The sequence below is a fragment of the Lasioglossum baleicum genome, chromosome 11, assembly GCF_051020765.1.
Source record: "Lasioglossum baleicum chromosome 11, iyLasBale1, whole genome shotgun sequence".
Lineage (NCBI taxonomy): Eukaryota > Metazoa > Arthropoda > Insecta > Hymenoptera > Halictidae > Lasioglossum > Lasioglossum baleicum.
In genome coordinates, this window is record NC_134939.1 from 10,302,456 (window position 1) to 10,324,003 (window position 21,548).

The window sequence follows — 21,548 nt, forward strand, 5'->3', positions numbered from 1 at the left end:
CTATGTCTAAAATATCAATAACATATATTCAGTGAAAAATAATTAACGATAAAAAATTTTGAGCAGTGAGTCAAATTTTAAAAACAATGCAAATATCTGATATTCTACTTAGCTTTTGACTCACTAAATGTTATGAACAAAGTGGTAAATCCATTAGAGTATTGCCATTTATTCTATGTGTTCAATAAAAACGTAATAATCTACATGGCATATGTGTATGATTAATAATAATATCATTATTACATCTACTGTGAATTTAGAATTCGTTAAATGTGGAAAACACTGTGAAATATTTACATTTTTGTTTATTAAAAAAATTATTCGATACAATAAATAAATCTGGCACAGACATAATTTTTGTTATATTATGTATAATTTAGCTACGTTAGATTGTAATTAGGGCAATGCAAAAATGTACAAAGTGCGTGTATTCAATTTCGTCTTTTGAAAAATATTTTAATACGTTCGTTTCTTTTGTGACCTTTAAATGCGCGTAAACATTTTAATCATTTAAAACATTATTTTAAATACTTGTATTTCTCTTACATTGTTATTTTAAGTACGTGTATTTCTCTTACATTGCTATTTGAAGTACGTGTTTTTCTCTTACATTGTTATTTGAAGTACGTGTTTTTCTCTTACATTGTTATTTGAAGTACGTATTTTTCTCTTACATTGCTTTTCTTTTTCTGTATAGCACATGCATATTTCAATATAAAAGAAACAATTGTAATCAATTATAAAGATTAAAAACTCAAATAGATTTTATTCGCACTATATCATTTTGCAATAATTTAAATATATTAATTTAATAAAAATACACTGTACATACGTTCACAGATGTTTCGGGATTAATACAATTAACGAAGTGTCTCTTGATATGACGTAGGGAATAAGGAGCTGCGTTTATGGCCTCGTATCGTATGATTGAAATGAAATTTTGCAATGCCACTTACTGGATTTTGATACACTGATGCACGGTTCAATGGACTCGAAAAAACTGAGGTATGAAGAAGGGAATGAATGTTACGCTAGCTTATGCTTGCCATTGGCAGTGATGGTGGCATTCATTGTTGTGTTTGTTGCCATTTCAGCAGCATGTGCCACTGCTACCGAAACTGACTGCTCCACAAATTGTTGGTAGAGTGGTTTCATGAACTGAAGAGAAATAAAAATAATTTTTTATAACATTAATATCGATTCATATAACAACCTTCAAGAATTAATAATATACAAATAAATTATCGTAATTCTTGTTAATCTTATATGCGTTATACAATATGAGAATAGGATGTGAGAACTGTAATGTTCAGTTAGAAATGTGATCATATTACTTTTGAAATAGAATGCGTAACAGTACTTCTTGATATTTGAGTTCTGCAGAAAGTGAAAATTACAGTTATTCCTCTATTTACTATAAGCAATTATCATACCTTTTGAATACTCGCTCCTGTTAGCATTCAATTTATTATCAAAATTAAAGAAAAAAAATTTAGAAAAGAGAGTTGTAAAATAAACAATGTCAAAGATCAAAATCACATAATTGGAATATACAGTACCGAAAATAGTGAAATGTATGTAACTATTGAGTAACCAATAAATATGAATACTGTTAAATCAGAAAAAGTTCAATTGCACGTAATACGATTCGTAAAGCTTCTTCAAGAAATCATTGAGATTATCAAAAAAATTATAAATATTTTTCATATGCAGACTGTTAAAGAAATCATAAACATTTGTTGCATTTAGAGTTTTTAACCAGCTGTTGTATATATTATAAACAAAACATAAATGCTCGGAAGAGAGAAGACATTTTTTGTCTGGTGCATCTTCCATTTTGAAAAAAAGCTCATTTGTATGTGTATACGTGGATAAAAAAAAATGAAAGAGATATGGTAAAAATTCCAATACAGCAGTGATGAGTAGAATAGTAAGTGCAAATAGAGTACTTATAATCCCAACCTGTAGGAATAAAAAAATGGTAGGAATGAATTAGGAGACATGACAAAATGATCAGTATTGGTTATACAAGGCGTGGCATTTAAAACAGGTCACTCCAATAACTCGTTCATTTTTAGTGACAGAAAAAATCATTCGTGCTAGATGAGATTAAGGGGAATCAAACAGACTTTAGGTAGTGTAATGATAGTTTTTCAATTGCAGGTTGCACAGACCTCAAGTGGACTTTATAGCCATGTAATTTTGTTTTTTCGAAACAGGTATTTTCCATTTATTTCTTTACAATCGCTAAAAACAGAGGAGCTATTCAAGTGGTCCATTTTAAATATTTCACCACGTATGAATTATTTACATTTCGATGTCAATTCATGTTGCGTACAAGGTTGCCATAAAATGGAGAACTTTTTTTACAACAAAGATAACATCGTAGATACATAGATTTCTTTTAAAAATACAAAACAAGGAAATTCTTTATATGTACGTTCTAAACACTAAAGCTATAAAAAATATTCATAAAACTTTTGTACGTAAAAAAAAACTTAGAAGTGTTTCGATATATACAACATATACATTATAAAGATACTACTCTTTTACTGCTAGACTTTGTACAAGTTAGTTTTGTATATAGATAGAAGTGAAATAATAATGTGATTCCCTATAATATTTATTAGTAATATTAGAATGCAACATCTCAGAACGAAAATATACTTAGTTGATTAAGGTATTTGTAGTTACGGCTACGATTATTTCTTATTGGTTTGACGCTTTACATAAATGAAAGCTGGGAAAATATTCTTGGCTTTTGCGAAAATTCTGCATATGAAATATAAGACAAGGTTAGTTGCTTTCGCGTCCATAGAGTCTTTACAGGCATTCTTTATTAATGCATTGTTCCCCACATATACACACACGCGCACGTACTATAATAAAAGTAATCCTATCAAGATCTTGGAATTCCTAAATTTCTATATAAAGAGTGAAAAACACATTACTTACATTATACCACAAGATATTTGCCACATCATCTAATGTCGTACCGAACGATCTGAAATTACCACTGTACCTGCACAAAAATAAACAATAAAAACTATTTGTAATGCAACAACCACAAAAACGGAACTATTTGTTAAGATAAAGGCGACTCTGTACCTTATATATGTCCATAAAATAAGCGTTATTATACAAAGACCAAGAGCAAAATTGAAAATATTTGCTATAGGGTATAAACCAGTAAAACCAAATATTCCGGATAAGAAATACATGATGGCAGCGATTACACAAAACACTGCGGGAGTGCGGGCTGCTTTGAAAATGTTTTTGCTTTCATTGTGCTCCTTGAACTGAATGAAAGCGTCTTCCATGTCCTAGAGTGAGAAAGAGACTGTATAAATCTATACTTAAATAATACCGAAATGTCAAAGGAACTTATTCAAAATTTGAATTGGATCTTATCCAATTTTGCGCATTAATAGTACTATCCGTCTAATTTAGGAAAAATATTTTAATTTTTTCAGAGATAATTTTGTGAACAGTATCTCACCTTCTTCAACTTCTCCATGTACGTTTGACTAAACTCATCGCCTCCCATTTTCCTCTTATTTTGGAACACGTAGAGAGCTTTATCGACGCAACGTAAATGTTCGGAATCCAAGTGTGCCGTTCCCAAAAACGGTTTCTTCCCGCCACAAACGTCTTCCATCGATTTTATATAGAGCTCCTTAGCTTCCGCGACTGCGGTTAGGTTGTTCGCTTCCGCCGTAGCCTAGAATTTCAAACATATCAACACGTGAACAGTCCTCAATTAGAAAGCAACGAGAGCACGGCACGATCAATCAAGAATAAAAAACTTACCACCAACATACTTTTAGGTTCCGGGAGTTCATCTCCTTTATAAATCTTCATGTAACTCTTGAAGTACTCCAGCAGATCCTTCGCCTTCACGACCTGGCCGTTAATCTTCTTCGTGACTAATTTCTCCGGCGCTAATATCATAGGTATCAGCTCCCTGAGCTGCTCCTTGAAGTCGAGCTGGATCTCGGACAGTCTTCCGTCGAACTTCGGGTTCGTGGCGATGTTAAGGCCCGGATGTGGCAAGAGGAAGCAAGATATGTCCGAAAAGCAGGATTTGATATGCTTTCTCAGACTCTGCAACTCTGGGTGCTGTTTGTCCGAGACCTCCAGCCTGCGTCGCAGGATTGTGTTCCCACCCTCGGCACCATAATTCGCTTCGTAAGGGTAGCTCCAGTCTCTGACGAGGAACTGCAGTTTCTGGAACGGCGTGCGACCGGATTTCTCCAACGCGAGCCGGCCGTACTCGGTGAACAGTTGCAAATGCTGAAGATCATCCTCCTGGATGTTTTGCGACAGATTGTAGATCTGTACGGACGACACCATCGTGCTCAACGCGAACACGGTCGCGCAATCCCTGACCGTGGACTGGCTATCGAAAGCACCTTGAGTATCCATTAAAATGATCGCCACTTTTTCACCGGTTTGCAACGTGCCGAGGAAAACTTTTGACCACATCAATATTCCCGTTGTGTCCCTCTCCGAGCCTCCTTTCCATGAGAAGCCACTGAGGGGCTCGTCATCCTTGCCCAGCCAGGAGTCTGTTTCATTGTTGTTGTCATACTATCGCAAAAATTGATATTATTAGCACCGGAAATTAAAAAGGGCGGACTAGTATCCTAGTCTGTGATCAACCAAGTTCTCTTCATACCTTACAGTTCATGTACCGCAGGAAGAAGTCCAGCAGGAAACTCTTGCCTTTCCTGAAGGCTCCTGCCACAGAGACAACGACGACGCTTCTGTCTTTGACGTCATCTTGAAGAAGGATCTCTGTCAAGGCTTCCTCGTTCAACTCGAACGTGTGATCTGGATGAGCGAGTACGATCTGTACTGGTTTGGCCGGGTTCGATATGCTTTCGCCTTCTTTCTGTAGCCGTTCTATTCTTTCGTCCCAGCCTGCGTAGTCTAAGGAAGTTTACGATTAGTTAAATATTCACATGCAAAAAGATATCGTCGTACTGGTGGCAGTCGTTAACCCCTGCGAAACGTCCTGACCCGGAAACAAACCTGACAGCTGTTAATCACGTTGTTTACTACAGAAATCTATACTAATCTAGAATTAACACTGTCACGTCGCGCAGATGTCAATGACTTTAAAGCATTTAGCGTAAGATTTAATGCCGGATGAATTCATTGTACAGAGTGCGAGTGGTGCACAAGGATTAACAATGTGGAAACTCTAATTCATTTCAGTAGCATTGTACAGGCGTTCGTTACAATATGAAATCAGACTTCTTTTATTTTTGATTCGAGATCTCTGTGAACAGTTTGCAAAGGGGCAAAGAAAACATGGCGTTAGAGGTCGTGATAGAGCTGATACACTGTCCAGGCACATGTGACGGTGTAGTTTACTGCACGTGACACGACAACAAACAATCCGAGACTAACTGCTACCGCTTACGTATGTAACGCGCTGATCTGTGACACGCGAGTCCGAGCAACTGGTAAAGCTACAGGATTTAAACTGCTGCCAAAACACGTCCTCCTCGTCTGCTTAAGGTCCGTTTAAACAATACGAGGTACTCGAAACATGCTAGTCTGTTATGAGCTTGTGCGACGCGAGAATTGTCCTATCCTTCGAGTTACATTGAAAGAAATAAAATGTAATTCCCGAAAAGTAAGTGTTCATAGATGTTTTTAATTTAATGTGAGCAATGATGTTCCAACAATGAATGATAAGAAACCCTAATCGATCATTGATAACCGTTTATCTGTTGAAAACATTTCTTTGAGTAGAAGAGCCATTCAGATAGTCTGAGGATATTGGAACATAAAAGAATAACAAAATGACGAGTATAAATGAAACTTTACATCTGAAAGAAGCTTGGCAAATGAATTTTACATGCTAATCTCACAAAAGAAATAATTATATACGATTCCGGACAATTTATAAACTATATAGTGTACACTATAAAAAATATCTTCAATTATGTATCTTTGATTTTGCATGTAAAGTCGTATCATTTAAGGCTTTTTGAAATTGCAGGCCGTCTACTTCGAAAATATTTATACCCTCGTTAACATATTTCTTGCAACCGCGCAGAATTTACGAGCAACGTGAAACTAATTAGTGTCAAGCGAATAATCATGTAGATAAAGTAATAGTGGCAGCACGGGTGGAAGAACATACATAATTACTGAACAAATGTGGGTTTCAAGGGCTTCCTGCACACTTTCCGTTTCAAGTACAGTCTCCACGGCGCGTGAGTCCCGTTCAATGATAAACTGCGTGGGGATCTCTCACGATTTACTTTCGATCAGTTTTTACAATACGCTTACGTACATATAATCGCGCGTGAATTGAATCGCTAGAAGACGCACGTGTGCATCGCCGTTTACACGAGCGATGTTACAGGCATTCGAGGCATTCGCAGGATTTTTTGCGGTGCAATGGCTTTCGTCGTGCGTGCGTACGTCGAGTTAGGTTTGCGAGGAACGGAGAACAAAGCGAGATAGAATGATATTCCAAGCATTCCACTTTGTCATCTCTATTTGCAGTGGTGCTCAAACTTTGAGACCTGCTAAAACATATGTGCCTAACCCAGAAAAATGTCACGCATGCAGTAGAAACCACCTAATCCCGTGACAGGTTGTATTTCCCGGAAATCGAGTTTTCTGGACCAGTTTCATCTTTGCGCGGTTCTTCGTCTCATTTTTTTTACATATATCGAAATATTGCTGCACTGCGCGATTCTGGGGCATGCTGCGACGCTATTACACAGCATCTCATTGAAGACGAAGCGTAGATCGAGTCAGTTCCAGCGTCAACTGCAAGGAGAGGTGAAACGAGCCGGAGCGTTCCAATCTTACGTGACGTAGCGTCTCACGAAAGAGCCCCCGAGCGATTACTTATTGCAAGCGAACGGCCAATTATACTCGCGCGAACACTAATTCTGCCTCCTCTCTTCGCTTCCGTCTTCTCCTTTTACTCTCCTCGACACCGTCGCCCGTCTGCAAAATACACACCACCGTCTGCTGCCATAGCTGCACCATCGGCGCGGCGGTAGCTACCTTGCAATCTCCCATTTACACGAATCATTACCGCATTAAACTCGTAAATAGAGGGCGTCGAATTTCTCATTTGGAACGGGGAGACCCGCTGCTGCACGAATAAAAACGAAATACGAGAATTTAATTAACCGAAAAGCCAACCGACCGAATCCAAAAAGAAGGGAGACATGCGGCAATCTCATTGGCCCGCGCCGAGAGGTGTGCCCGTGAAAGCTGAAAACACTGTGCACGACCTCATCCAATGTCGTAAAGGAATTGTTAATTACTGCGAGAATTTAATCAGAACGTCGACTTCCGTGCGAATCTTTACGAAATTCACGATCTTCGAGGAGTCGATTCGCAAAGATCGAACGCGCCCGGAGATTTAGCAAATATTTTGCTACACTGTTTCCGGAGACGCGGTTGCAGAGGTTGCGATGACTACGGGTTATCTGTTATTTTCACAACGTGAGCGTAATTGAAGTTCAATATACGTGCTTGGACTTTGGTTCGTCGCAAATGGTAGGGAACGAGAGAGAAGAGGCGAGAGAACGCCTGTACATATACTAAAGTGTTTTCAAACTAAAATTGAGCGTGCCGTTGAGAACGATCTTTTTCGAGATAAAGGAGATTGTGGAAAAGATTGGAGCAACGGTTGATGTATTACGTGGTTGTCTTTGATATAACGGTTCCTGCCAGTTTATATTTATTTTTTTTGTATGTGCCTGGTACAGTATTCCTGAATTAGTCAGCGAAGGAAAGACGGTGCAGTTCGACTTTCCTCGTGGTCCATGGAGTTTTTAAATGTTTAATAGTGGGTGTTACACGTGGAAAGAAGGACCGACTGAAATGCAACATCAGAATTCGAAGGGTTAAACAGGGCTTAATTCTTTGGAAAAATACGAGGTGGGAAGCGCCAGTCAAGATCAAAAGGCAACAAGACGCTGAAAGAGAATATGCAAACAGGAATAAAAAAGACAGAAGAGACACTCACCCACTACTGGTTCGTTTGTTGTATACACCCGTGGCACACGGTTCACATTCTCGTCTAAGGTCGTCATCGCAACTTTCTCGGCTGAAAGCAAATTATGCGAGCGCACATTTAGTTCCACCTGTTCTCCATTTATCTATTTTGGTTGCATGCATCGGTTGCGCGTTCCCGGCATGCATCGCTCTTAGATTCGAAATGAGACCCTCGTGCAATAAAATCGACTGCTCTGGTTAATTTCATATAGCATTAGATGGGAGTCGAGATAAAATACGACTTAAAATTCAAATAAATCCTGTCAATCGAGTACTCGTTATAGCGGCAAAAACCGGGCAGTAAAAAGTCATGTATGCATTTACGAACTGTCCGACTGTGGTTTTTATGATTGAGGATGTTTACAGACCTAACGATTGCAAATTCGCAACAGTATAGATTTACTATTTAACGACGGTTCGTCGAAGTTTGTAAAGTCACGAAGCGATGATATGACAAAATAATTCATTCCTCGAATTGGTTGTCGTGTAATTGTTCATTTGCGAACGTGTTCTTCGATTGGAGGCCATTGCAATTATCGCAATATTATCATAGTTTCAAAGTGTTTACGTAAACCGGTTCTGGGGACAAGTGGATCATTTCCAAGTCTTGAAACAATTATGCAAAACTTACAATCGCCGATTTTGATTGACAACACAGCCTCAATTTTAAAATAAAAAATTTGATCACTATGTTGTTCGCAGTTTGAAAAAGAAGACGAGACACCTATCTGCAATTAAATAAACTGCCAAACGATGAAATATTTTTCAGTGAAGATTGGCAGACAAGTAGAATAAGAGACTCTACACTGTATTCTCGAAGACAGAGACATTGTAGAGTTGTTGGACATACCCTCGAGAGCAGATAGCAATAGCAACCTTCAAAGAAGATCTCAGACTACTCGGAGAGGGTATCATCGCTGGACACCGGCGCGCTAGATTTTATCACAATAATCGAGATACGAAGAGATCCGTAAACGGAATAATATTATGCAATGGAGGTTACTATCCGGGTTTTCTGGTAATAAGCCAGTTCCCTATACGAGTTTCAACAGTACTTTATCTTGTACTTAAGCCATCATATCGTTTCACCAGTGTGCTCCGAGCTCCCGAAAACTCGTTCCCAAATTTCTGGTAGCACGCCAATTCTCATCACGATCAAACCCCCGGATTCTATTGAACCCGTACTCTACTCGGCATCACATTTAAGCGATCCTGCGTCACAGTTGTATTTTAGGGGACGTGTTTAGATCAACAACTCCATTACGCTGCCTTCTGGTAATAAGCCAATCGACGGAATATTTGGAAACGACTTTAGCAGACAGTCCCTACAAGGAGGTCTAGAAAGTCCTTGAGCAATGATCCAGAACCACAAGATCACGTTCTGGTCAACGTAGGACCTAGGATACAGAGACGTTCGAATGAACATTGAGATCTACAGAACAAGAACCACAAGATCACGTAATCTGATCAACATAGGACCTGGGCCGAGCCCTGGGGACAGAGATCCTGCGTCACAGTTGCCTGCTGGAGGGTCCTCGATCACTGAATACGAGCCACAAGATCACGTTCTGATCGTCGTAGAACCTGGAATACGGAATTATCGGAGTCAAGATTGAGATCCAAGCTGTCCTCGACCTAGTGAGCTCATCAGGTTGCATCACAGCTGAAGATCGGGTTCGGATCGATGCGGTAGCTAAGCTAGCCTCCAGAGGCGATCGAATGTAATGATGAGGCGTGCCTGACCGCGAACTTGAGCGATCATGCCTATTGCAAGGTGTATTCAGAGAGCGCACCACGGTTCGCGTTCCGCTGGCTGACGGTCTCATTCACGCGGATCGGCTGGTTCCTGGTCCTCGGGGGCTTGATTGGCTCCCTTGACCTGGTTGTTGCCGGTTCCTCGGCCCGTCTACGGCTCGGCGGTATCTTTCTCTTCTCGCTCATCGCGATCACTCACATCCGTCACAGGGAGACACAAGCTCGAAAAGGAAACTCGCGCGAGACTCTCCCGACCAGGAGAAACACAACGTAGCACAAGGGGACAAAACCCGTCCCGGAGTCCGTTCGGATAGAATCGGCACGCGCAAACGACGCTCCGCGCGCACACACGATCAACTAGCAAGTCGCCTCGGAGCCGACTAGAAATATCCTGGTGGTGGTAGCCAGCCGATGGGACGCGGACGCGGTTAGGCGGCGGAGAGCTCGCGAGTTGGCAGCATCCCGCAATCAACAAATACATACCGGTGAAGCCTGGCTGACACCGTTGTGGTGTGTCACCTTGTATCGCGATTGCCTGCGCACGATACCCTCGCCACCTTTGACCGCTGGCTTCTTTTAGCACTAGGCTGCCCCTTATTTTTCAATTTTCGAGTTTTTCTTTAATTGTGGCACTCGGTGAGAAAATGAGGTGCGCCAAATTTGGACATATCGATACAGGGGACGCACCAGCATCCATGTTGAAAGGGTGAAAACAGCCCCTAAAGTCGTTCATCCCGTTGTCCGAGTTACGAGTTGCAGAGAATGACAGTAACTATTGACTGTGATTTACTCTCAAATCGAACTTCTACAATCGTCTACGATTATTCTTATGTGTCATGTGATTGTGGCATTATTAACCTCTTGACTGCGGCGCTCTCTAGCCTATCTCTTAAAGCCACATGCGTTTCGCTGCGCGATATTCGCATGGCATAAATAATAATTTAGAACTCAATCATTTTAGTTTAATAAAAAAATTAATATGTTGTGATCAACATTCATCGAGCGTATAATGACTTCCGGAGTCGAAAGGTTGATCACTGTTGTAAAAAGTTCTCGCATGTGTTAATATCTACAGATGAGTCCTTATTCACTAAATTGAAATTAATAAAATAAAAATTCTATACCCTCTTCATACGATTTTATTAAGGAATACCTAAAAATGGTATATTTGTAGAATGATTAAACCGGACGAGCAGAATCTTGGCAAATATTAGATCACAGGATCCGAAATACATAGCTGCACTGTAGTATGTATTAATCATCTGAGAATCATTTTGGAGAACATTTTTCAAATGAGCCCGTCTGTCAAGCGACAGAAAGAAGAATTGAGAATAAATTGAATATGCGTGAAGGTAATCATGGCCAGATGCGTGGTCATGGAGTTTAAATGCCAAGTTACAAGGCACAGATATGTGTCAGTACTCCTCGAAAGTTAATTTGAATATGTAGACATTCCGGTGGTTCCGAACGCAGAGAATTTATTGGAATTTTACTAAAGCGACATAGTTTCTTTATTAAAGTTTATTTTCCCCTTGCGAAGGGTACTTCGAGCTCCGTAGAGCCAAATGACTTTTGATCCTGTAACTCTGTCGTTAACATTCTTATTATAGTAATATATAACTCGTTTGAACATTATTTTCTTCGGTGAAAGAGCATTCTGTTTACTCGATTTAATTCTACGGGCAGTTGCGAAATGTTACTCAATTTTCTGATTGATATTTATCGCTCGCTGTCGTCGGCGAGGACTATAAATCGAGGAAATGAACCATCGAAAGCGGTGTAAATTCTTAACCACGGTAAATCGGAAAGTTCGAAGAGCTTGATAGTTGGCAATGGTCCTTCGAACGGATATTACTGGCTGGCTGGTGAACGGCGGCGTCGGTTTGCGTCGTATGCAGAATTTTACAGTCGAGTACGGCCTATTTTTAACCGGATCTGTTTATTTTTGCTTCAATTTGGTCAGGCACACGAAAACTCATGTACACGGCCGGTCTGTTTGAGTTTCGCTCTGCAATCGGCTAAGCATTGTATCAACTGCGGAACGCAAATAAAGAAAATAAGGAAACAGAACAGTGATTGTCACTTTCGAATCTCTCTTTCTCTCTCTTTCTGTTCCGTAATCAGAAAATTGCATAACTAGACGATAAACAAAACCGATCTTTCGAATCATGCCACACGTGGTGGGCGTGGAGAAGATGATAATAAAACGGTAGTTATCGAGAGAGGCACGAACGAAGAGATAATGATTTCTCTCGAATTTCTCTGGCGTTCACCATCGAACTTGCACATTTATCTTTTATCGTTCGCGTTTCGTAACGTTGCGTATGCAAAACGATAGAATTTATGACGTTACGGTAAACAAGAATTTAAATGCCAGAGATTATTGAGCAGGACAGAATTTTTATAAATAGATAAAAACAGCGTTCAGCGATTACATGGCCGTTTACCCGATATACACATCCTCCGCTAATATTTAAAGTTCGAGCCAAGAACCGCGAACGAAGGAATTATGGCCGCGGGAAGACAGACAATGATGAGTTAAATATATTTTCACACGTGCAAACGTGGACTCTAACCTAACTACTTCCTCAGGGCTAGAATAGGATTATAATATATACATACATATACTGAGAAAAAGTACATTGAAGCAATTCATTATTCACCTTTTCTCGCCTTGCGAACGCTGTGTACCTCTTTTACCGAATGCACGTAAGACGATCTGACGTCAATTTCGTTCGTGCACGTTGACACAAAACATACTTCGCTCTTAATTTAGTCGGGCATGTAGGAAGATAGTCGGCACAAAAGATCTCAACAGCCTGCTGTTTCAAAATCGTCCAAACTTATGATTAATTTCCTGACTAATAGCAAACCAGTTAGCCTTGAAGTGGGTAAAGATAAATCAGCTTACGTCAGGTATTTCGAGCAAGAGACACACTATGTATTTTACAAATATCGCGGAAGCTACCACGAACAATAGCAGAAGGATTAGCTTTCACTTATTCGCTACCTTCAACAATCCAGCAGAAGAAACGTTCACGCAATAGCCAGCTTACAGCGTCGTTAACATTTCAGCCATTCACGATCCGCTACTCGCGGAAATGATTCGGTTCGGTCAGTGGAAAAGTTCTCGGTCGCGTCGGCGACCGATTTCTTCGCAGCATTGTTGACCGCGTTCTGAAGAGGTGCTAGAATCTGGAGGATCTTATGACAACGCTGCGGAGTATCGGAGCCCGGGGCGGTTGCAGAACTCGTAATTGAACGGTGCTCGTGGAGTCGCATGAACTTTGGGTGCCGCGGTTACTCCCGGCAGAAATATAAATAATCCTGAGTATGAGATAGCTACAATAACGGAGATTGACGATAGTTTAGCTGAACGAAGGAGGCATAACAATCCCGACAGCCGAACACCGACCTCTCCGGTTTTCTTTAGTCCACCTTGTCCCGTTACCCCTCGCGAGTTGACCGGTTTCTTGCCCGATCATGGTTGTCCCCGAGGCTACCCCTTTTTCGCAATATAAACCTCGCTCATCCTGGAATATTTGCCAGAGAACGCAGAGAGCCTGAGTTGGTCTGCTAACGAGCCAAAACCGGTCGGTGAGGTCAGTCTTTTCCACATTTGAGCACGAGATGAATATGTTCTAACAATTTTTATTCCCTCTAAAAACGAAAGTCATATTCGTATTCGAAACGAATAGAATAACGTATGATAACCTAAATAGGTATGATAAACTAAGATATCAAAAAATAACTAAACCTAGTCTGTTTGGGGATGTTTGTGAAGGAATCGGGTGACTCGATTTTTTGACGACGCAGAGGGTGGTGAGACGGTTCCGGTTCTAGGCGGGCAGCCTCAAACAACTATCTCGGGGAAAGCACGTCGTTATGCGGCGGGTCGCGGCTCCGATCGTTAACTCGACGGTTTTACAACGGCCGCTAACTGTACCGATCTGAAATCCACGGCTTTCGTTTCGCGCTCCTCCGGCCGCGAGCGTGTGCTCGTAAATCGGCAACATTCGCGGAAAAGACGAACGGGAGAAGGCTACGCCGACACCGGAATAACGTGGCTAACGAAACGTTACGAGAATGCTAGACACGCGATTTAGAGAGCCTGTAGGGGGGCTTTTCGGATTGGCCGAACGGGGCTCTGCTCTGCTCGGCTCGGCTCGATTTTTTTTTTCTGCACTCCGCGTTCTTACTCGCTTGGATCGACGACCTCGAATCTCGCGTGATCCAATTCCTACACGAAGAATGTTCCGTGAGAAAAATCGTTTGATTATTAATCAGGTTTAGTTTGGAGAATTCGAGATAACAATGCTTATCGCTCCGGAAGTTGGACGTTTATGACCGAAATGATTCGGCGAAACACGGAACAGTAAGAATGTTAGAATAAGTTCAAAGAATCTTGATATTAATCTGTTCAAATTATTCGGAAATGAAAGAGGTTCCCGGTTAATTTACATTTTTGCGATTGATGCTTGTAGCTTGCACAAACACCCCCAGTCTAGTTCTCGCGACAAAATGGCCATGTGTGGACATCACTGTTCCATCACATCATGCAGATACATACTTCGAAGGGTATCATTGAAATAGAAAGGCAAAGTTTTTTCAACGGGTACTGTATAACGTGCAAATGTTCAATACTCAAGAAAGTAAAGTGAAAGGTAGATAATTAACAGTATTGAATTTCCGCTTTTCTCCTCAAATGGTCACTCGGGGTAGAAAGCTACGAAGGTAAGGTGTCAATCTTTCTACCTGTCCCAATGTGCGCATCGAATGCCTTCAATTGAAACGCGAGGAGAGAAAAGGAAAGAATATCTGGAATGACCACTTCTTCCCAACGATTGTTTCAATTACAAGTCAACGAAGTTAGGCGATGGAAAACCGGTCGTTATGCATCGTAGCGTGTTGAAAAACATACGTCGTCCATCGTGAACGTTCGCTATTGCGCACACTCCACGTGCGTACCAGACAAAAGCGCTTGTGCACTTGAGAATACACGTGATACATACTCATGTATGATATTTGTTATACAATACATCTGATTATTTAATGCTTTACGGAGCGCAAAAAATATCTATTTTGCATTGCTTTATAAAAATAACGAGGATGTAGTTATGCAGATTGTTAGTAATCTTTATTGTAATGAGAAAATAAAACTTGCATTCATGCTTACTGAAACATTCATTCGATGGTCGCACAGATGTCTAAATCACTGAGTGGGTAGGAAATCGCAGCTGGGAAGCCTTTCTTTGAATTTATGCGAGCAGACAAAGAAAACGCGATCAACGTGAACCGTTGTGTAACGAATCGCGTGACAAAAATTTAATCCGTATATAGCTACACTAAAATCTAATGCAATGTTCGTTATAAAACAGGGACATTCTGCACCGGGCCACAAAAACTATCAACTTTATGCAATCGTACTGTTGAAACTTTTCAGCTAGAAATTAATAGCCATATAAATGGACAGAGTCGTGACCTAAATTTCATTGTGAATAAAAAAGAAATATTCTACACTCGTCGACCTAATATGTACTTAGCTAGTTGAATCGGTGTCTAAGAATGCCTTTAAGGAATTTAATCAATTGGTCCGACTAAGCGGATAATTGGACGCTTATTTACCCATTCAGGGTTCTCAAGTTCATTCAACGAAGAACATTCAACTAGATTCTCATTTTTTCTTCGCTCTCCAAACTATAATTCACTGATACATTCTAAAAAAATTTACAAAAATAAGCAGTGAAAGAGACAGTAAAATATCATGGACATATTTTACTGAAAATTCCAAAGCAATTACACCAACTAAAAATGAGTTTGCGCAAATAAAGTTTTGGCAAATAAGATAGCCTAATAAATGGCAGACTGCACCGAGGAACGTCCTATTCCACGGCGGATTGAGTCTAAGCGACCTCCACGGAACCCGACAGCATATTCGCAAGAAAAATGCAGCTATGTATTCGACGCAGGAGGCAAGACTGCGAAGGTTTAAACGCATGTATGAACGCATCACGGTGTCTTACGCTCGGCGTACAACGGGCGTACTTTTATTTTACGACGCCTGTTCGAAACGTCGGATGCTGGACGTCGTTATCGGCGGTCGCATAAAATTCTTTTTATAGAGTATAGTGTATGGTCGCAATACCCCGGAGGTAAACTGTGACCCCTCCACCCGTCAGGTGCTCTGGGGTCCCTTGATCGTTGACCGTGGATCGTTCCCGATGAAGAAACAAGAGGGAACCCCGTGTTTTCAGACGGGACGCAATTAACGGTGCGCGCGCCCGTCGATTGTCTTCGAACTCATCTGACTGAATAATGCGAGTTTAATTAACGAGGCACGGAAATACGGGAGCGGCCGATGAAGCGAATTGGACGGGTCTATCGCTATGTGGAACACGTGTACCATGTCCGTGTGCGTGCGTGTGCCCCACGTGTATTGGTACACTCCAGAGGAGAAACTCTTGGCATTAATCTTATTGGATTGCTACAGAGGGATTTGCGAAGTCCTTGTTGGCAATTGACATAGTTCCCATTCACTACACCGCGCCTTGCGTCTTTTCCCAATTATCATCGAAACTTTGAATCTAGTAGCTGCATGTACGTACGCGCGGGTGTATGGATCACTGTGTTTCTCTACTTTCGGTTCACGAGAGAGAATTTTGATCCGATTACGCGGCAAGAGTAGATAAATTCTCAAAATCCATCAGAGAAATCACGAGGAAAGTTCGAAAGTCGTTCGTTACTCTGCCACCCTCTTTTTTAATGATCATTCCGCGGTAACCACAACCAACCAGCTCGATCCTTTTATTCTTTATAATTTTATTCCCGCGGGAGCTTCATTTATATCGAGTGGAAGAGATCAATAATTTGTCAGAACTTCTTAAGGAAATAATATCAGGGAGCAGAAGCCAATTTCGAAAGTTTGATCATTCATTACATCGGACCTCTTTTTCCAATTATCTTCCCCAGTGGAAACTTTGAATTCGACGCTTTTTTCCCATCCTCTCTCACTTCAACTTCGGGAACGACGCGGTATTTAATTTGAACAGTTTGAATAGGAAATTCAGCGAATATTGTTAGCAACACCGGGCCCCGGCTGCTTTCTAGAATCTCATTATTGTTCTTCGATACTTTCTTTCGTTACTTCGCTCGGATGTATCAAATAAACAGGTTCCACGCTTTTAAAAAAGAGAAATTATTAATGGGATTTCGAATGAAGTTCGCGGATCTCCTTTCAACCCGCACGATGTTCTTTATAGCAATGGTTGGCATTTCTTTGGCCTCAATGATTTTCTAGAGAAAATGTACGTTTTGAATCTGATTTGTTTCTATTAATTAATGAAAATAATATTTTGGTACTCGTACATTCTTTTAGTACCTCACGTGTATCAAGTCTCAGCTACTTCTGTCATAAATGCATAAAATAGACAATCTACTCATCACTAATCTGTCTCGATATTATTTCATAAAATCCCCCAAAAAAATTCGATTACATTATCAAAGTGACTTGTAGAAAGTTCAATTAGTAAATTCTCGAACAATGCCGAGAATGTGTATGTAGCATGTATACAACGACGATCATTCGAAGCCGAAAGATTTATGAGACGACAGGATCGAGTGGAGAACTCGATGCGCTAGAAAGTCGATTTGATTTCAATAATCCAGTTACATAAGGCACGTCAAGTATGTTTTTAGTCTTGAATATGGTAATTATACCACGCGGAGAGCTAATCATTCATAAGGCGAAGCTTTGTAAATTTATTGCTGATTATTATTTCCGTCGGCGGAAAGGAGTACCGCGAACTATCGGGTAAACGAGACGACTCGTTTTCATTGGACTCGTTCCACGTAAACCTATCGATGGTATTCAATGAAACACGCGCGCTGCGTCGAATTGAATAGGTATGCCAATATGCGGGTCTCATTTCCAATCCCAAATATGTATCACGCTCGGCGCGTTTCGAATCGCTTTGAAACCCGGTGCCTGCCTTTCCCACCTGTTTCATTGTCGGCGGGTTTCATTTAACGCGGAATAATGTTATAACTTCGCTTGGGATATACGTATCGCGGCTGCCTTTGCCGATTCATTGTCTTACCGTGCCGACTGAAAACTGCACGATGAATAACAATTTAGTCGGGACAGGGCGCGTGATCGGGTCACCCTCAAAGTTCCGACGCTGTAAAGCCGCTTGTTTTCAAAATACGATGTTCCGTTGAAATTCGGACGGTTTTACATCATTTCCAATAAAACAAGCTCGATTTCAATGGAGTCGCCGTTTGCGATATAAACGGCTTAAAATCGCCGGAACTTTTGACGTGACGCAATTGCAACTAATACGAACTGAATGCCCGTACATTTGTACGGTATTGATTATTCAGTCGCGATCTGTACCTTTGATGTGCTTGTAACTACTGAATTTTGTAATCGACGCCGATAAATTTTGCATACATTACGTTAGTTAGGGGGCGATAGTTGTGGGTAGGCACACCGATAGAATGTCAATTGTTAGGAGACAATAGGATATTGTCGCCTACAGTCGGTGTACAAAGTATGTATTCATACACATTTTAAAAACAAATAACTTTCAAAATTGGTCCCAACAGATTAAGTTTTTTTCAGACGCTAGAAGGATTACTTTACTAGCTAATGTGTAAATAATTCTTTTTTAAGTTTAAAAAAGGCCAATAACAATTTTGTTATTAGTCACAATTGCGGAGGAAAAAGTAAAGGTCACGATTTTTAAATATTTTATCTGTGCCTGTAATGAAACTTTCAAGCATGTATTTTGTAAATCTAAGTCAGTTATATAATCTACAAAGTTTCATTGAAATCAGTTGACGCATAAAAAAAGCTAGGGGCATTGTAAGATGTAAAAATTATAGAATTTATAGGGTTTGCAATTCATTTGAAACGCACATTCTCACAATTTTTGCTATGTTCAATCAATTATATTTCATAACAACGTTGATCGATTTCGATGAAACTTTGTACATACATGTATATAACTTACTTAGACCTACCAAAGGCACCTTCTAAATTTTTATTGCACGCACAGATAAAAAATTTAAAAAGCGTGACCTTTACGTTTTCCTCCGCAATTGCGACCAATAACAATTTTTAAAAAAGAATTATTTACACATTAGCTAGTAAACCAATCCTTCTAACGTCTCAAAAAATCTCAAGCTCTTCGGTTAAAGTTTGAGAAAGTTATTCGTTTTTAAAAGGTGGACGAATACTTTGTACACCCACTGTATGTATTTTTATACTATTGTCAATTTTTTATTTTTACCTCTGATGTATTTGTAATTACAGAATTTGTGATCGAGGCCCGTCCCACACTTGCGGCAATGATTCATAATTTTTCCTCATACGTTTTCTTGAACATAAAGCCTCTAATAAGATTTTACAATAAATTACAATTGTTGGTTTTTTATTTTTTAGCGTTCGCATGTTTCCACAATGAATATACAATTTTCGTATGCATAAACATGCCCCATAGTTACTTTCTCTCGCACAAGCAATAGGTCAAGTATTTCCGTGTCTATTGTGATTGAGAACCTCCGTTACAATGCACCTGTTGCGACGGTAATTTCGCCAATCTTCTTTCCTTCATCTTTTTAGCATCGGGAACGGGTTTTAAAACTCAACCAACCAAGCTCTAAAAGCGATTAAAGTGTTTTGGCTTACAAAAATGACAAGGCACTATTTATTTAGATCTCGTGCAATTTTTGTAACAATATGTGCTTGGAGAAAAAATTTGTCGAATCAATTTCTATATATGCAACTTCATAATTTCAATAATTACAAAATCAAAAATATAAAACCGGTTATTTGACCGGCAGTGGTAGGTTTAGTGTTGATCAATAACCTCGTACTCCCGTTGAAACATCTGACACCATAATAACCTCTATAAAACAATCAACCGTTTGTCGTGGAATAATACAGATATTCAATCAAATCGTCCACACGATATTATAAAATGATATACACAATATTTATCATTACCAGCCCTCACATATGTGCAACGACTATTACTGAAACAAATGCCGGTCACATGAAATAATTTAAATACATTTTGATTCGTATATCCTCGCGTAATTCAGTTTTACCGTTCATTACATAACAATTGTTTCAAGCGTGCCAGCGTCGAGAAGACAGTGGAACGACCATCACTGTTATCGGCTGTCGTAACCACTGGAATAATTATTAATCATGCTGAGTAATAAGAAGCAAGGACAAGTACGTCGTCGCTCGGCGGAATTCAAATTTCCCTCGTTTTTCTTGCTCGAGTTCGAGAGTTGGTCACACGCGGCAGCACTTACGTGCCATGCTTCGAAGCTACGTCATCCTCCTTTGACAGAATATCGTGTTACTGCACGTAATTACGAATGCACAACAGCCTATTACGCTATTTATAAACGATCATGCCATTACAGCGGGAAACGAAAAAGTCCCGCGTCACCGATAAAAACTGTTCGCGATCGTGTTATAACCTCAACAATCACGAACGTTACACGACAGTTTCACTAATCTTTGCACTCGCAGTCGTGTATATATACTTGCTGGGAAGCAATTAGAGGCAATCGTACAATCCGTTCCGAACCAGAAGACGATCTAGAGTCAGGAGTCTCGACCGAGACAGAGGATTCTCGACGACGGTGTCGCCGAAGTACACCTGGCAACATTCCCTCGCAAACTATATTTCCATTCGAACTCCTGTCGAGTCACCACGTGGTTCGAATAAAACCGTGCCAACAGGGAACGTTAATACTGAACGGTGTACGGGATCGAATATCCGTTAAAACCGTAGACAAAACGTCAAAAAAGTACGATGCATAACGGTATGGGGGTTACAGATGGCACTCCCGGTCCAGAACACGTTCCCACAATTATTGTACGCGATTTTTTGATATCACTGTTGTTCCTTGCGTTTTCCACGGTCCCTGCCGCCGTGGAATATCAAAAAATTTGAATAGCACTTACCCACATACGAGCTCCCGTAGTCACCACTATGTTTACGATTTTCACTGTCCGCCATATTGGGATACGAATGACGCCACTTCCGTGACTGCGTGCAACTGTTTCACTACGTAGGTTAAAACTCGAGCCTCGTCGCTCGAGAGACTCTTACCAGCGACAATCACGGCGATATGCTCGACGGCGAAACGTTAATTGAATGGAAATGCAACGAATAATGGCGAGGAAAGTGAGTCGGTTACCGTGGGAAGCGGCGCCGTCGAATTCGCACAGTCTACTCTTTCCCTTTCCCTCTCGTTCACGCGGTACAGTAGCAGCGGTTTTGAATCTCGATATTGATGATCGATTGGATTAGATTCAAATCTGAAACGGAAACTTTCTTGCCGGGAAAGCGTATCGCGTTCGATCGCCCGTTAGATTTATCGTTAGACAGCGGATTTTATACACTTGTGACAAAAATCAGTTGGTGTAATCAGAAACGGTAAAAACATCAAAGGAATGTAAAAATAGTGTTGAATAAAATTAATTTCTATTTCACTCCTGGAAACGCTGGACATGCCAATCACCAGGCTTTCACTAATTACGGAGTGCTCAACGGAAAAACGATTTGCAGCGACAAAAACGACGTCGAGCGCGGTTTACGTTGATATTGATGTTGAAAAAGTCTCGTCTGGTTGCAACAAAGCGCGAGCATTCCGTTCGACGATCCAACCGGTCGTAAACCAGAGTGGCAAACTCGAAACGAGTTATACAGTCACTCTGCATATGAATCATT

General features: G+C 40.5%; 1 protein-coding gene across 4 annotated transcripts; it reads right to left on the bottom strand.

The window, feature by feature from the left end:
- Window positions 1–1,018: 1,018 nt before the first annotated feature.
- On the bottom strand, window positions 1,019–21,083 carry Atl (atlastin GTPase). Of its 4 annotated transcripts, none has more exons than XR_013009929.1 (9): window positions 20,780–21,083; window positions 8,012–8,092; window positions 4,679–4,932; window positions 3,811–4,590; window positions 3,500–3,721; window positions 3,109–3,323; window positions 2,956–3,022; window positions 1,434–1,962; window positions 1,019–1,158 (listed from the first exon to the last, which is right to left on the bottom strand). XR_013009929.1 is itself a non-coding variant. In XM_076432957.1 (8 exons), exons 1-8 carry the CDS (start codon window positions 9,979–9,981, stop codon window positions 2,703–2,705), a joined length of 1,944 nt encoding a protein of 647 aa, XP_076289072.1. In that variant the 5' UTR covers window positions 9,982–10,232; the 3' UTR covers window positions 1,970–2,702. The 4 variants fall into 4 exon arrangements, 1 of the variants encoding a protein (XP_076289072.1); XR_013009930.1 differs by lacking the exon at window positions 20,780–21,083 and adding an exon at window positions 10,279–11,020; XR_013009928.1 differs by lacking the exon at window positions 20,780–21,083 and adding an exon at window positions 9,834–10,236.
- Between the last annotated feature and the right edge of the window lie 465 nt (window positions 21,084–21,548).

What these genes read in the sequence shown, in the direction of transcription:
- Atl (XM_076432957.1), bottom strand. Translation starts at nt 9,981, where the DNA reads ATGAGCGAGAAGAGAAAGATACCGCCGAGCCGTAGACGGGCCGAGGAA. An exon ending in ATTTTATGGACATATATAAG is followed by an intron (nt 3,023 to 3,108) that starts GTACAGAGTCGC and finishes ATTTTTGTGCAG; the next exon opens with GTACAGTGGTAATTTCAGAT. An exon ending in CAAATATCTTGTGGTATAAT is followed by an intron (nt 2,880 to 2,955) that starts GTAAGTAATGTG and finishes CTTTTATTATAG; the next exon opens with TACGTGCGCGTGTGTGTATA.